The 12,591-nt window shown below is 47.2% G+C and overlaps 7 protein-coding genes across 7 annotated transcripts; 3 read left to right on the forward strand and 4 right to left on the reverse strand.

The window, feature by feature from the left end:
• Positions 1 to 9: 9 nt before the first annotated feature.
• On the reverse strand, positions 10 to 1,155 carry LOC108071548 (uncharacterized). The gene is made up of 3 exons (XM_070285842.1): positions 1,135 to 1,155; positions 263 to 991; positions 10 to 200 (listed from the first exon to the last, which is right to left on the reverse strand). Exons 2-3 carry the CDS (start codon positions 778 to 780, stop codon positions 59 to 61), a joined length of 660 nt encoding a protein of 219 aa, XP_070141943.1. The 5' UTR covers positions 781 to 991; positions 1,135 to 1,155; the 3' UTR covers positions 10 to 58.
• Positions 1,156 to 1,279: 124 nt separating this feature from the next.
• Positions 1,280 to 3,119, forward strand: BHD (folliculin). The gene is made up of 3 exons (XM_017162324.3): positions 1,280 to 2,536; positions 2,601 to 2,703; positions 2,762 to 3,119. Exons 1-3 carry the CDS (start codon positions 1,381 to 1,383, stop codon positions 2,880 to 2,882), a joined length of 1,380 nt encoding a protein of 459 aa, XP_017017813.1. The 5' UTR covers positions 1,280 to 1,380; the 3' UTR covers positions 2,883 to 3,119.
• RpL18 (ribosomal protein L18) lies at positions 2,936 to 3,876 on the reverse strand. The gene is made up of 3 exons (XM_017162326.3): positions 3,822 to 3,876; positions 3,597 to 3,683; positions 2,936 to 3,526 (listed from the first exon to the last, which is right to left on the reverse strand). The coding sequence occupies exons 1-3, from the start codon at positions 3,822 to 3,824 to the stop codon at positions 3,050 to 3,052; spliced, it is 567 nt and encodes a 188-aa protein (XP_017017815.1). The 5' UTR covers positions 3,825 to 3,876; the 3' UTR covers positions 2,936 to 3,049.
• Positions 3,877 to 4,735: 859 nt separating this feature from the next.
• Positions 4,736 to 5,556, forward strand: mRpL50 (mitochondrial ribosomal protein L50). Its single transcript, XM_017162335.2, has 3 exons — positions 4,736 to 4,824; positions 4,879 to 4,988; positions 5,045 to 5,556. The coding sequence occupies exons 1-3, from the start codon at positions 4,798 to 4,800 to the stop codon at positions 5,472 to 5,474; spliced, it is 567 nt and encodes a 188-aa protein (XP_017017824.1). The 5' UTR covers positions 4,736 to 4,797; the 3' UTR covers positions 5,475 to 5,556.
• Neos (nuclear receptor coactivator protein neosin) lies at positions 5,492 to 6,771 on the reverse strand. Its single transcript, XM_017162334.3, has 2 exons — positions 6,276 to 6,771; positions 5,492 to 6,220 (listed from the first exon to the last, which is right to left on the reverse strand). The coding sequence occupies exons 1-2, from the start codon at positions 6,683 to 6,685 to the stop codon at positions 5,527 to 5,529; spliced, it is 1,104 nt and encodes a 367-aa protein (XP_017017823.1). The 5' UTR covers positions 6,686 to 6,771; the 3' UTR covers positions 5,492 to 5,526.
• A 318-nt stretch (positions 6,772 to 7,089) lies between these two features.
• Positions 7,090 to 8,318, forward strand: mei-P22 (meiotic P22). Its single transcript, XM_017162319.3, has one exon. It carries the CDS (start codon positions 7,203 to 7,205, stop codon positions 8,316 to 8,318), a length of 1,116 nt encoding a protein of 371 aa, XP_017017808.1. The 5' UTR covers positions 7,090 to 7,202.
• A 352-nt stretch (positions 8,319 to 8,670) lies between these two features.
• On the reverse strand, positions 8,671 to 12,292 carry Cdc27 (cell division cycle protein 27). The gene is made up of 3 exons (XM_017162318.3): positions 11,616 to 12,292; positions 11,467 to 11,542; positions 8,671 to 11,398 (listed from the first exon to the last, which is right to left on the reverse strand). Exons 1-3 carry the CDS (start codon positions 11,637 to 11,639, stop codon positions 8,772 to 8,774), a joined length of 2,727 nt encoding a protein of 908 aa, XP_017017807.1. The 5' UTR covers positions 11,640 to 12,292; the 3' UTR covers positions 8,671 to 8,771.
• Between the last annotated feature and the right edge of the window lie 299 nt (positions 12,293 to 12,591).

The raw sequence follows: 12,591 nt of genomic DNA on the forward strand, positions 1-12,591 counted from the left end.
ATGTGGCAGTAATAATTTATAGGTAGTAAAAGCTTTGCCCGCAAAGCTCTATGAAATATTAGTAATCCAATTCAACTGTATAGGCATCCAGGACACTCTCACCCCTGGGACAAGCCGGAAACTGATCAACACAGTTAATGCCCGCTTGTCCAGCTCTTACGGCATCTGTATAGGCCAAATCCAAACGCGTTTTACCAGGTCTGCAGATATATTTATATTTAGAATTTTAATTCTATATAAAAAGTTAATAAACAAAACTTACGTCAGCAGAACGTTGAGTAGTTCCGACATAATTCCCACATGGTGATGAACCTGGGCATTCTCACAGATCCCGCGCAACAAACACTGACGACCTCGACCCACCGATCCACTGACTTGGTCCATGTAATTCTCCAAGGCAGCGTAGACAAACACTCGGGTATCATCCTCGTGTGATTCATCCAAGCTCCTGATCTTCTCCTGAAGAGATCGCTCGTAGATAGTCTCCCATTTGTCCCACGGATAAAGCGGAGCCGATGGCAAGGTAAACGCTCCAAAGTGAAGCACATAGTAGTAGACCATGCTCCGCCAGGTGACAGGATCCTCCAATTGGGTGGCCACCACTGGACCCACCACCAAGCGGATGGTACCGCCATTCCTGTAGATCAATTGATGGCGCTTCTGGCGGGCGTGCAAGAACTCCGTAATATTCTGACCCACCGAAGGGAGCACAGCATCGTAGGCACCTCTAGCCAAGGGCAAGAACCACCCTAGTAGATATATCCAAGCCAACAATTGCATTTCGGAAGCGTCTGACAGTGGCACAACACCTTTCACGAATGAAGACCACTGGAGTTGGGCACCGATCTGCGCTGCGTTTCGATTGAAGTAATTATTGATTCGTCCAATTATCACCCTCAGCCAATTGGGGTTATAAAGACATCCAGAATGTGTGTGCCCCAGCTCTCATCGTTCTGGTTAAGTAATTTTGTAAATAAATACAGTGAGTATTCTGGGAAAGGAAATTAAGCAAAGTAAAACCTTATTACAAAATAACGAAATAAATAATAGAAATTAAAAGGAAACCAATTTAAAAAATAAATAAAAAACTAAATTCTTAAATCCACAAAAAAGGCTTTTAAATTTTGAGCCCACTTGGGGAATCCAGGGTTACCGTATCCTCGATTTTAATAATTACGTTCTGTACTCTTACGTAGTTTGATTACGTCTTGTCAATTTAGATGTGACCAGTTGCCGTGAAGAAGAAAATCCGCTTAATTTTCTAACGAATTCCAGCATTATAAACGAATAGTCTTGTGATCATATTGTTATTGTAAATTAATAATAATAATAATTATACAGAAGTTCCTTCGCTATTTGCTGTTTTGTTGTAGCTGTAAGATGAATGCCGTGATAGCTCTGTGCCACTTCTGCGAGGCGCATGGCCCCTGCGCCATCTTCTGCACCCAGACACTTAGGGACACCAAGCTGGAGGACCTTCCGCTGGACCAGCAACAGAACCAAAAGTCCTGCTCCGCTTGCAACTACTCCATGGGGCGGAATAACAATGCCATCTACAGCAGAGACACGGAGAGCGGGGCGACCTTTGTTAGCACCAAGGTGGCGGTGCTGCCGGAGGTGGCCAGTTTGGTGAAACAGGCGGCTGTGCTGAGCCTGAGCAATGGGACGGATTCCAGCAAGGATGGCGAATTTGTGTTCTTCGGTGACTCCGCCCGCGGCCACATCCTGAGTCACACGTTCCGGTTGAGCGACCTGCAGGCACGTGGTTACTCGCAGCTCTTCTCAATCATTGTCCTGATGAAGGACAAGTACTTCCTGCTAAACATCAAACCCTTTCTGGCCGAGCACCTAAAGAAAGTCTCATCAGAGCTGCAGACGGCGGCCAGGAAAACAAAGGAGGCGGAGGAACTTACATGCTCGGCCAGGCAGAGACGCCTCTCTGGTGCACAGATCCTACTGTCAAGGTCCCTGCTGGAGCTCACTGGCGAAGAGCACATTTTTGCCCAGCTACACTCTCACTTCTCATGGCTTCTGCTGGCCGGATCCCGATTCCTCACCGAGCACGTGACCTTCGGAAACCTGCCCTGGCTACCGCCACAGAGCAGCGGTCGCCCGCCCGCCCAGCGACTCACCTACAACAGCTCCACCCTGCCCATGATCGAAAGCATCGATGATCCGGATCTTGAGGAGTTCTTCTCACTGCGGCATCTCAAGAGCGTGGTGCGTAAGGAGGAGTTCGCCACAGTTTGCTATTGTGCCTTGACAGGAGTCAAGATCGTGGTCCGCGGTGATCCTAGAAAGACCTTCCGTTTCATGGTGTGCCTTAAGAAACTGTTGCCCGAGCCCATGCACAATCTCATGCGTATTGATGCCCAGCACCAGCACTCCATTAGCTCCGAGTACAAAATCATATCTGTGTCCAACGACATAGCCGTTCCCATGGCCAGTGCCTCCGTATATCGAATTGACTTCCTGGACAAGCATGTCAATGGGCATGAGGTGTCCGTCAAGTGGCCGGGAGAATTGCCCAGAAAGTGTAAGCATATCTCCCACCTGAAGATCATGTCGTTTCTATCAACCTTCTTATATTCTTCCTTTAGTGCCAGATCTTATGGTGAAGCTGCTCAAAGCGGTAGAGGAGAAAAACTTTACGGAACTGGTGCTCAATAAACAGACCAAGGTGCTCATCGAAGAATGGAAAAAGTATGAATTTCTCGTTATTCTCCAAGTGCTCCACATCTAATCTTTATCTCACCGACAGCAAAGTGACCTGCCTCAATCATGCCAAGTCCAGCAGCGTCCAGGGCAAACTGAAGAAGGTGCTGGGCGTGCAGCCCCACGATCAGCCGGTGATCAACTACTGGAGCACGCACCTGCACTAGCCGCGGGGGAGACGCACACACACACATACACTTTTGTATATAGCTCAAGAACATTCTTTTCACCTTTTGGAATAAAACCACTTTATTGCCGCGGCGAGTACACGACGGCGAGACAAATCAATATCTTAACCAAAAGGGTGCCAAATCCAGTCCAGCCAGCAAGGTGTTTACTTCTTGTAGCCGCAGCTGGAACGACGACCACGAGCGCGCTCGAACTTGCGTCCCTTGGAGCGGACATAGGGGCGGGTGTGCGAGTGGGGCACACCGGGCGCCTTGCCGAAGTGCTTGCAGGCAGTGCGGGCAGTACGCTTGCCCTGCAGCAGCAGGGTGTTCTTGCCGGTGGGCGAGCGCAGAGCGAGCTGATCGAAGGTCAGCACCTCGCCGCCAGCCTTCAGGATGCGCTCCCGAGCGGTCTGGGTGACGTGCAGGGCGCACACGGTGACCTTGGGGACAACCAGCAGACGGGCATCATCGGTGACGGTACCAACAACCACAATGGTGGACTCAGGCTGGTTGGCAGCCTTGAAGAAGCGAGCAATACGCTGCAGCGATAGCGGCGGGCGGTTGATCTTGCTCATGAACAAACGCTTCAGAATGATGCGGTTGAACTTCTTGTTGGTGCGGCGCTGCAGGAAGCGGTACAGCTGCAAAAGACAACGAGAAAAACACATTAGTGCCACGTCCCATTGGGTTTGTCCACCATCTTGGCCTTACCTTGACGAGCAGACGCAGGTAAACATCCTGGGATTTGGGCTCGGTTCTGCGAACCTTGCGATCGTACTTGTGGTTGATATCAATACCCTGCAAAGGAAATACGATTAGCACTAGGCGTGTTGTGGCGGCGGCAACGCATTTTACGATTAACTCTGAATAATTTGCAGGCACTTGCGAGATGTTTACAAATTATTTTTCAGTTTTCGGTTATATTGCGTTCCTTACCATTTCGGCGACCGGAAAAAGAAAGAGAGGATGAGGTGTGACCGCACGACCAAAACGAAAGACGCAAACGCACAAAAAATGGCCGAAAATACTGGAAGTAGTCTTGGTATTTTTTAGAGCTGGTATTTTTAAGAGTTACTTTATAAATTTTAAATTAAGTTATTATCATTTAAAATATTTTACAGCATGTTAAGCTTATAGTTTTCTTTATGTTTGTTTGTTTAAAATTTGTCCAAATCATAAAATGTATAATTTGATGTAATCTTAATGTGTGGGGAATGGAACTTTTAGCTTCATTTTTATGCCTTTGCAGGGTATAACTCTAGTCAAATTTTGGCATAACGCAGTCATTTGCGACCCTATAAAATAAAAACATATTCTTGATTAGTGTCATCAGAAAAATCTTGCTAGCCATGTCCAGAGGGCATTTTTTTTGTACATATTTTTTTTTATATTACATATAATATTGACAATTATTTTAGATATTCTAAAATTAATTAATCCTTTCTTGTTAATTTTAATTTAAATTAATTAAATTTATTTAATTAAACTATGAAAATTATATCTTATATATACAGTATTGGCGAGGTTTCAAGAAACTACAGATTGTAACAAAAAATTAATTATATATTTAAGAAAGAAAATTTGAAAACTAATATTTGCACATTTTTAAATTAATTCTTTATCTAAATTTTAAGCCATGTTTTTAGAAATGTGCGACACGTTCATGGAGAATTGTTCAAGCCTATATAGAGGTTTAAAATAATCAGCAGAAAACTCGGTCTAGCCATGGAAATTAGAAAATAAATATTTTTAAATTAATTTTTTAAATAATGAATAGAAACAAAAATTAATTAATTAGTATAATACGATTTTTGGTTTTCCAAAAAGAGCTCTGTTAATTTAATACTACTAATTCCAGTAAGACCGTCAAATATTAGTATAGGCGTCAACTCTGGTCACACTTAAAATACCGATGGCAGCGAATTTACGTAAACCAATTGTGAGTAAAAACTACTAATTTTTAAATAAAATGAAACGACCCTGTATGTTCTAGGTAGCGGGAAGCCTCCAGAGGTTCTTCGCCTCAGCTGCCAAGGCTGCAAAAGCCAAGCCGAAGAAGACCAGTCCCCTGGCTGCTGTCGGCGAATCAATTGCCTCCAGAGGGTATGTTTGTCACACATTTGTACTAAAAACATTAGTTAATATATCCGTGTTTGTAGTTTTCTGCGTCCCCACAAGCCGTACACACCACCGGGCGATGCGGCGGAACGAGTGCGCTCCGTTGCCGCCTCTCTGCAGTTGAAAGGCGACAAGCTGGAAAACCTTTCCGAAAAGTTCAAATTCCTGTCCGCCTGTTTCCAGGAGCTGCAGCACGGGGTGCCCAACTCCCAGGTGCATGAACTGCGCACTTTGTCCGATGTTATCGCATTTTACGAAACTCCCGTGGACACAACGGTTCCACTAGATGCCCTGAAACGCCAAGATCTGCCTGAGAATTTGCACATTCAGTACGAGTACTTACGCTTCAATCCCGAGACGGACACCAAATTCGGCGGCAAGACAGCCTTCCCCAAGAGCTCCACGCTGGTCACGGGCCTAAAGTACCGGGGCAAGTACGAGGGAAACGAGGCCAAGCGCTCCTGGCCGTAGAAGAGCCCATCAGTTAGTTGTTATTGTATTACATTTAATAAATATCGTGTATCTAAAAGTGCTCGGATACAGTTTTCACCAAGTCGGAGTTGTAAATGCTCTCCAACGCCCCCAAGACTCGCTTATCTCCAAGCAGCTCCATCAGTCGTTTGTCCTCCTTCACCGCCTCAAATGTGGGATACATGAGCTCGCAGTTGATCGCTGTCACCGCCGGCTTGTTCATGATGCTCAGGATTTTCTTCTGCAGCTCGATCTCTGGATCGGGAGCCTTGAGCTTTGCCAGGGCATTGGCCTCGCCCACCTCACGCTTAAGCTGCTCCTGCCGCTCTTTTTCCAGATAGCTGATGATCACCTCATACTGCGAGGCTGTCAGGGGATGGCTGTCTGCCAATCTCTCGATGAGCTCTTGCATATCATCGGGATGTCGCCTCTGTCCCTTGTGAATGGTTGTGGTCACCGTTGGTTTTGAAGCATCGCGCTGTTTCTTTAGCCTAAAATCCGTGGCAACCAAGGTAATGGCATCCTCGAGCGGCATATTCCGATGCTCGGCAGGCACCCCATAAAGGATATTCACTGTGATGCTGTTAAGTTCCTCGTGCTGGGGCGTGACCAGAACGGCATAAAGGCAGCCTCGATGTGAGATATTGGCCAGCACCTTGCCCAGCATCACTTCCTGGTTGGGGAAGAGCACATCCACCCGAAGGCCGGCGTTCCTCAGGCGCTCCTCAACGTACTCCGCGTACTTGCTGCAGGAAGAATTGAATGAAAACCTTAGCGAGGCCCATGCTGACCACCACTTACGTGTTTTCCCGATTGACCACTATAATCTCGCAGTCGTTGATCAAAGGCTGACCGGCCGCAGCAGCTTCGGCAGACATAACAATTCCACCCACAATCTGTGCACTCTGCATTTGGTTTTTCTTGGCCATCGCATTAGCCTGCTTCGATTTAATGCTGGCGTTGCGCACAGTGAGCACATTCGACTTAAAGGTTGACTTGTTGAGAGCAGCAGCGGCTTTATTGGCGATTTCTTCCGATTCGAACTGCACGAATCCGTAGTTTTTCTGTACCATTGATCCAAGAACCTTTCCATACGGGTGAGAGATGCTCACCAGCTCCTCACGCGTGCATATGGGCAGGTTTCCCAGAAAGATGCGATTCTTCACCAAGGCTGGGTCCTTTGTTATATTGTATCCCTGTGTTTCGGCCATAATTCAGGTTTTTAGGACACCTGAAAAAGGAAATATTTATAATTTACAATTTTACAATGTGACCAGATCAATGTTGCCACGGAATGACAGACTTGAACACTGCTAGGGCTTTCAGCACTTTTGAAATTAACAATGATAATTAAATCTTAATTTTATTTTTATTAATTTGTATGAAAGAGACTTCAAATAATGAAGGTGTTAACTTTTTTTTTCTTGACTCAGTTCTTATTGTTGAATTTTTCATTTTTAGATACAGTTTAAATTTGTATGAAAGAATAATACATGTAAAATGTAAAGTACAAATTATAAGTTTTGATTAATATTGATTTTTTTAATAACATAATTTTTAATTAATAACATAAAACCCATAAAATTATCTAACTAAATTTATGTGCAGCTGGTAACCCTGATAGCTATTCGATAAAAATTGAGCTATCGAATTTGTTGTTCGTCCTTCAACGGTTGTTTAAAACATGAATTTTAATTTTTGGCCCGTTGCTCCAGCGCATTAAACATAATGGACAGGCTGCTGCCACAGAATCCAAGTCCTGTCAGCACATATTGCTCCGATCTGGAACTCAAGGGGCTTGGGGCCACGCAAATCCTGCGCAGGTCGCAGCGCCTGATCGACAAGGAACACCAGGAACTGACCAAGGCTTTAACCCCACAATGTCGTTCTCCGCAATTGTTTGGAGAATCCGAGGATGTCTACAGCCAGCTACTCTGCCAGCAAGAGGAACCACCGTCAAAAGTGGTCCACTTGAAGGAAACCGATAAAGTTGTGCACCCAACCGGAGCTTCGGACAAGTTGGTGCACCTGAGAGCAGAAGAATCAAATCAAATCTTACACCTTAAATCGTCAAGCAAAATGCACACCTCGGCGAAGATTCTGCACTTGAAGCGGCATGAGGAAGTCCAGGAAACTGCTCCCCAGAAAAATGTCGAAAAGCCTTCGGCACAGATTACGCATTTGAAAAACCAGATGGAGGTTAAGAATACATGCAAGCTACTCCATGAAGCTGTTCCCCAGAAGAATCTGAAAAGAAAGAGGACGACTTACCAGCAGAGTTCACAGCCTGCAGCAAAAAAACGTGTCAGGGCGCCGTTGAATCGCCACGAAGCAGTCAAGACACCGCTCTCCAAGAAGCATCTAAGCTCATCCTCTACATCCTCCCAATCGAAACTGCCACCCAAATACCCAGAGCACTTTGACAAGCAGCTAAAGAATACCAGTTATGTCCCGTTGCAAGTTAATTCGGCACCGTCGCGGGTTCCCCTCCAGGAATTGTGCCCTACTCCTGAACCCACTCCCATTGCAGCCTCACAAGGCGAAACTTGGAACAAGTCTTCGCCAACTGTGGACTCCGAGAGCTCCTTGCCAATCTCCCTGAGTGATTCCATTTGCGAGATCTTCGGTTCCAAGGATGTCAACGACATACTGAATATTAAGTCACCGCGGCGGTACATACTGATTGAGGAGCACCTGCCGGCGGTGGCCACCATGTTGAATGTGGACGTGAATCGCCTGCGTAATGTTCTGGAAATTACGCAGCGTTTGAGCCACGAACAGATCCTGGGATTTCCCATAAAGACGGAGCCATCATCATCACTCGACGTTTTGGATTCAAATTAGCTGATATCCATATAAGCTGGGAGCCTAGTTCTTAGCCATTTTGTAGAATTTTAATGGGATCAAACCATGTCCAAGCTGATCCTGGACCTAGCTTAACATTTGAAATGTATTCTTCATCTTTGTATATTTTTAAGTTGTATTTAATTTTTTTTGTTTTGTTTTTGTTTCTTGTTGTTATTTTGCCTTAGACTTTCAGAGTGCACAATTTCGTTTAAACCTTTTACTTTGTTGTATATTTTAAGTTACTAATGCTAAACGATATCTAGACTTTATTATACTTCATAATTGGTTTGCTTTCCATTCTACGACAATACAGCAGCAATCACTCAATCAATCTGGTTTCTGTTATCTGTTCTCCGTTTATCTTTCTACGCGTTCCTCTTTGTTTAATGTGTTTTTACTCTGTTTTCAACGTATATACAACCGCCTGGATTTGGAGTCGCAGCTCCCCTCCTAGTAGTCGCTGTCGTAGCTGCCGTCCTGCTGCGCCTGCGTCGAGTCGTCCGATCGTTCCGAGGTGGGCTCCAAATCGACATCGAGGGTTGTATTGTTGGCCGGACAACAGCTGGGATGTGCCATGGAGTCGAAGGCATCTTTGATTTGATTGTTGGCACCCTTTGGATCCAGCTCGGTGGCCCAGCTAAAGTGCATCAGCGCCAGATCCATGTTGCCAAGAGTCTTGTGTATCTTTCCAATCAGATAGAAGACCACTGACTCCTTGGGCACCACCTCCTTGAGCTCCTCCAGCTCGCGCAGCGCCTCCTGGTACTTGCCCAGCGAGAAATAGATGGACCCGCGATGGAATCGGGTCAGTGGATTCTTGGGATCCAGCGTCGCGGCCGTATTCAACGTCTGCAGCGACAGATCCTTCTTCTTCATGTAGAACTGCATGGCGCCGATGTGCACCAATATCACCGAGTTCTGCGGATTAATTTTCAGAGCCTTGACGTAATGCTTTTCGGCCTCCTCATACTTCTCCTGCTTCGAGTATATGGTGCCGATGCCAAACCAGGCGTTGTAGTGCCTCGGATCCCTGACTACGGCGGCTCGGAAGTAATCCATTGCCTTGTCGAACTCCTCGGTGAGCACGAGCTCGTGGCCCAGCAGCGTATAGCTGTAGACAAAGTCCGGATCCACTTGCACGGCGCGCTTGAAAAATTTGATGGCTGTCTCGTGCTCCTTTTGCAGTGAGAAGCAATTGCCGGACACACACCAGGTCACCGGGCTGGTCTTGTCCTGGCTTATCAGATCCTGTGCCAGGGCCGAGAGTTCCACTTCCCGCTGCAGATGCCACAGAGATGAAGAGTAGATCTCCATATACTCCAGGCGACGCGGTTCCGTCTGGTGGATCCTTTCAAAGATCTCCACCGCCGCCTCATAGTCGCGCATCTCGTACCTGGCTATTCCAATGAGCGACTGCACCCAGCTGGATTTCAGGTGGTGCTTTGGTATCGTTGTCTCCAGCTGCTTAACGGCCGCCTTGCACTGAAAGTTGGACAGCAGCTGGTAGGCTTCGGCCAAGTTTTGAAGCAGAACCATCAGACCATCCGCCGATTGCTTCTTGAGTCCCAGCAGCTGGTGAGCCATCGTCTGGGCATTGTTTAGGCTGTTGTTCAGCAGTACTTTGGCCTCCTCGGCGGCACTGCGTCCGCCGCTGTTGTTTAGTGCGCCCGAGGAAGTGATGGTCTCCACCTTCTCCTTACGCTTTTCGGACAGGTGATGGGACTTCTCCTCAATCAGTTCATTATTTAGGCAGATCTTGGTCATCCGTGATTTGGATTTTCGCGGCGGTGAGCGTGGCTGCACGAACTTATTGGCTATGTTGGGCGACTTATTGTTCTCCTTGACCGAGTAGGCAGAGTTGCTGAACAGCCGCGAGCTGCGACGCACTGCAGCGTTGGGATTGGGCGGCACATTCAGATTCCCATTGTTGCCCACATTATTGTTGTTGGGCGTGCGCGGGGTTATGTTCCCGGCCTGCGTGAAGACGGCGGGCTTGTTAAGGCTGCCCTCCTTGCGGTTTATCAAGCTGCCGACATGCGTCTTCAGCTTTTTACCCATCATCTTGGGCTCCTGATTGACCTCGGCCAGCATCTGGGGCATCGGTGAATAGCTGACGTTCATCACAGGAGTATGGAGGCCGATAAGAGAGCCATCTCCTGGGGGGCAGGGACTAGTCAGTGGCATAACGCCGAAACTAGGAGTGGGCGGTGTAATGGCCGATAGATATTTGAACTGTCTCCGGAAGGGAGTGCCGCCGGTCATGTCGTACAGTTGCTGGTGCTGCGCCACTGGGTCCTGGGTATAGCCCATGGGCGTATCCTCCAGCATCGCCAGCATGCTGGAGTTCTGCACAACGCTACCGCCACGCAGCATGCTGATGGAGCTGTTGAGATTGTTATTATTGTTGTTGTTGTTATTGATGGGCGTAACCAGGTTGCTGTTGCTATTGTGGTTCTGATTCTGGTTGAGTAGCTGCTGGACCGGCTGTTGGTTCTGGTTCTGCTGCTGATCCCCCGGCGTGGTTAGGATGTAGTTGGAGATATTGCTTAGGTTCGTGATGAGTGACTGGTGCACCTGCTGCTGGGGATTCTGCTGCTCGGCGCCGAACATCACCATTGAGTTGGCATTGGCGCTGCTGCCCTGGCAGGTGTTAAACACGTCCGTGCTCTGGATTTGGAATATAGACGCCGCATCCGTGTCCTGGCCCAGCAGGCACAGATCAGCGAAGGCATGCCACATGAAGGGATTCAGCTTAAGCGCCCGCCGTAGCGCACTGACCGCCAGCTTGTTGCGCTCGGTCAGGACGCAGATCTGCGCCATCAGTTGGTACGCAAAGCACGCCAAGTCTCCAAAGTCCCGCTGCAGCTCGTCACAGTTCTTGGCATCCCCGAATCCCGACGAAATCAGCGCACTCTCAGCTTCAGAATACTTTTTCAGCTCGAAGGCACACTTGGCCTGCAGAAATCGGCACTGCGGCGAGGTGCGAGGCTTCTCCTTTAGCAGCCAGTAGGCCTGGTGCACCTTGTTGGAGCGGTAGTAGCTGGTGGCCAGCAGGAATACAGTCTCGTCGCTCTCCACTGCAAAAATAAACCCAAGGAGACAGTCAGTTATGTATTCGCCAAGCCATGAGACCTTGACCCTTTACCTTCCGAGTACAGGCGCTCCGCCAGAAAAACAGCATCCTTGAGGTCGTAGTAGTTCATGCAATGCCATATGGCGGCCTTAAATGGGTGAGAAGGAGAGAGTTTCGATGTATTACCAAAGGCCAGGGGGTCGTGGGGAACATGGGCTTACCTGCACGGGCTCTTGGATCATCATGTCTGGTGTGACGGCGACTACCGAAAATCGCTTCGTGCTCTCGGTTCTCCGGTTTCGGTGGCTGGCAGCGACACTAATTCTTTGTTCACAATAATTTAAACATGCAGTGTGTACAAATCGAACAAATTATCATGTCGCCACTCGCATACGGTTCGTCTGGCGAATTTTCCAAACAATATTACAGTGTTACAAGTACGTTGCAAAAAGAAAAAGTGTGCTGTGTGTGATTGGCGTGTGTAACCCGAATGCGGATGCGGGGGCGCGGGGCGCTCCAGGCGGCGGCGTCGTTGGCGATGGCGGTGTCGGCGGCGGCAGCGCTGCACTCGCTACCCTGACCACTCCACTCCACTTCCACTTTTTAATATTGCAATTGGTTTGAGTCGAGCCTTCGCTCAGCTTCGCCTTCTGTACACACACACACTGTGGTCGGGGGGTCGCTTTTCGACACGTCTTTTCGGGGATTTGCTATCGTTAGAGACGCACACGAATCAGATCTGCAAACGGCAACGACTTCGGACTACACCTTGGCCACATTTTAACTATTAATAATTAACTGCATTCGCGGTGCATTCCATTTTAAAAAGCAAAACTAAAATATGTTAGTGGTGTTGAGAGCTGTCAAAGTTTCGATTGCACGCGACCCTGTCTATCGATGACCACAGTGTGACCGTTTGACAAGATGTGGAAAAACCGAGAGCGACATATTGGGAAATTTTATTTAGTGTTTATTTTTAATCAACTTGGACACAACACAAAATATAAATTTTAATTTTTTAATATATTTTTATTATTATTAACGCTTCTGAAGAAATATTTAATCCACAACAATTAGCCATAGTTCCCTGTGAATGGCAATAAAAATGTCAGTTATCGTGTTATCGAACACTGATTAAAAATAAATTCTGAAATTTTTTAAGCATTTAAAAGACACATGTTCTTTAAATTTATGTTA

This window comes from Drosophila kikkawai, chromosome 3L (genome assembly GCF_030179895.1).
Source record: "Drosophila kikkawai strain 14028-0561.14 chromosome 3L, DkikHiC1v2, whole genome shotgun sequence".
Lineage (NCBI taxonomy): Eukaryota > Metazoa > Arthropoda > Insecta > Diptera > Drosophilidae > Drosophila > Drosophila kikkawai.

What these genes read in the sequence shown, in the direction of transcription:
- mRpL50 (XM_017162335.2), top strand. Translation starts at nt 4,798, where the DNA reads ATGGCAGCGAATTTACGTAAACCAATT. An exon ending in CGAATTTACGTAAACCAATT is followed by an intron (nt 4,825 to 4,878) that starts GTGAGTAAAAAC and finishes TGTATGTTCTAG; the next exon opens with GTAGCGGGAAGCCTCCAGAG. An exon ending in GAATCAATTGCCTCCAGAGG is followed by an intron (nt 4,989 to 5,044) that starts GTATGTTTGTCA and finishes CCGTGTTTGTAG; the next exon opens with TTTTCTGCGTCCCCACAAGC.
- LOC108071548 (XM_070285842.1), bottom strand. Translation starts at nt 780, where the DNA reads ATGCAATTGTTGGCTTGGATATATCTACTAGGGTGGTTCTTGCCCTTG. An exon ending in CTACTCAACGTTCTGCTGAC is followed by an intron (nt 201 to 262) that starts GTAAGTTTTGTT and finishes ATATATCTGCAG; the next exon opens with ACCTGGTAAAACGCGTTTGG.
- RpL18 (XM_017162326.3), bottom strand. An exon ending in ACCTGCGTCTGCTCGTCAAG is followed by an intron (nt 3,527 to 3,596) that starts GTAAGGCCAAGA and finishes TGTCTTTTGCAG; the next exon opens with CTGTACCGCTTCCTGCAGCG.
- Neos (XM_017162334.3), bottom strand. Translation starts at nt 6,685, where the DNA reads ATGGCCGAAACACAGGGATACAATATAACAAAGGACCCAGCCTTGGTG. An exon ending in GTGGTCAATCGGGAAAACAC is followed by an intron (nt 6,221 to 6,275) that starts GTAAGTGGTGGT and finishes TTCTTCCTGCAG; the next exon opens with CAAGTACGCGGAGTACGTTG.
- Cdc27 (XM_017162318.3), bottom strand. Translation starts at nt 11,639, where the DNA reads ATGATGATCCAAGAGCCCGTGCAG. An exon ending in TGATCCAAGAGCCCGTGCAG is followed by an intron (nt 11,543 to 11,615) that starts GTAAGCCCATGT and finishes CACCCATTTAAG; the next exon opens with GCCGCCATATGGCATTGCAT. An exon ending in GGAGCGCCTGTACTCGGAAG is followed by an intron (nt 11,399 to 11,466) that starts GTAAAGGGTCAA and finishes TTATTTTTGCAG; the next exon opens with TGGAGAGCGACGAGACTGTA.
- BHD (XM_017162324.3), top strand. Translation starts at nt 1,381, where the DNA reads ATGAATGCCGTGATAGCTCTGTGCCACTTCTGCGAGGCGCATGGCCCC. An exon ending in GGGAGAATTGCCCAGAAAGT is followed by an intron (nt 2,537 to 2,600) that starts GTAAGCATATCT and finishes TTCTTCCTTTAG; the next exon opens with TGCCAGATCTTATGGTGAAG. An exon ending in CTCATCGAAGAATGGAAAAA is followed by an intron (nt 2,704 to 2,761) that starts GTATGAATTTCT and finishes TCTCACCGACAG; the next exon opens with CAAAGTGACCTGCCTCAATC.
- mei-P22 (XM_017162319.3), top strand. Translation starts at nt 7,203, where the DNA reads ATGGACAGGCTGCTGCCACAGAATCCAAGTCCTGTCAGCACATATTGC.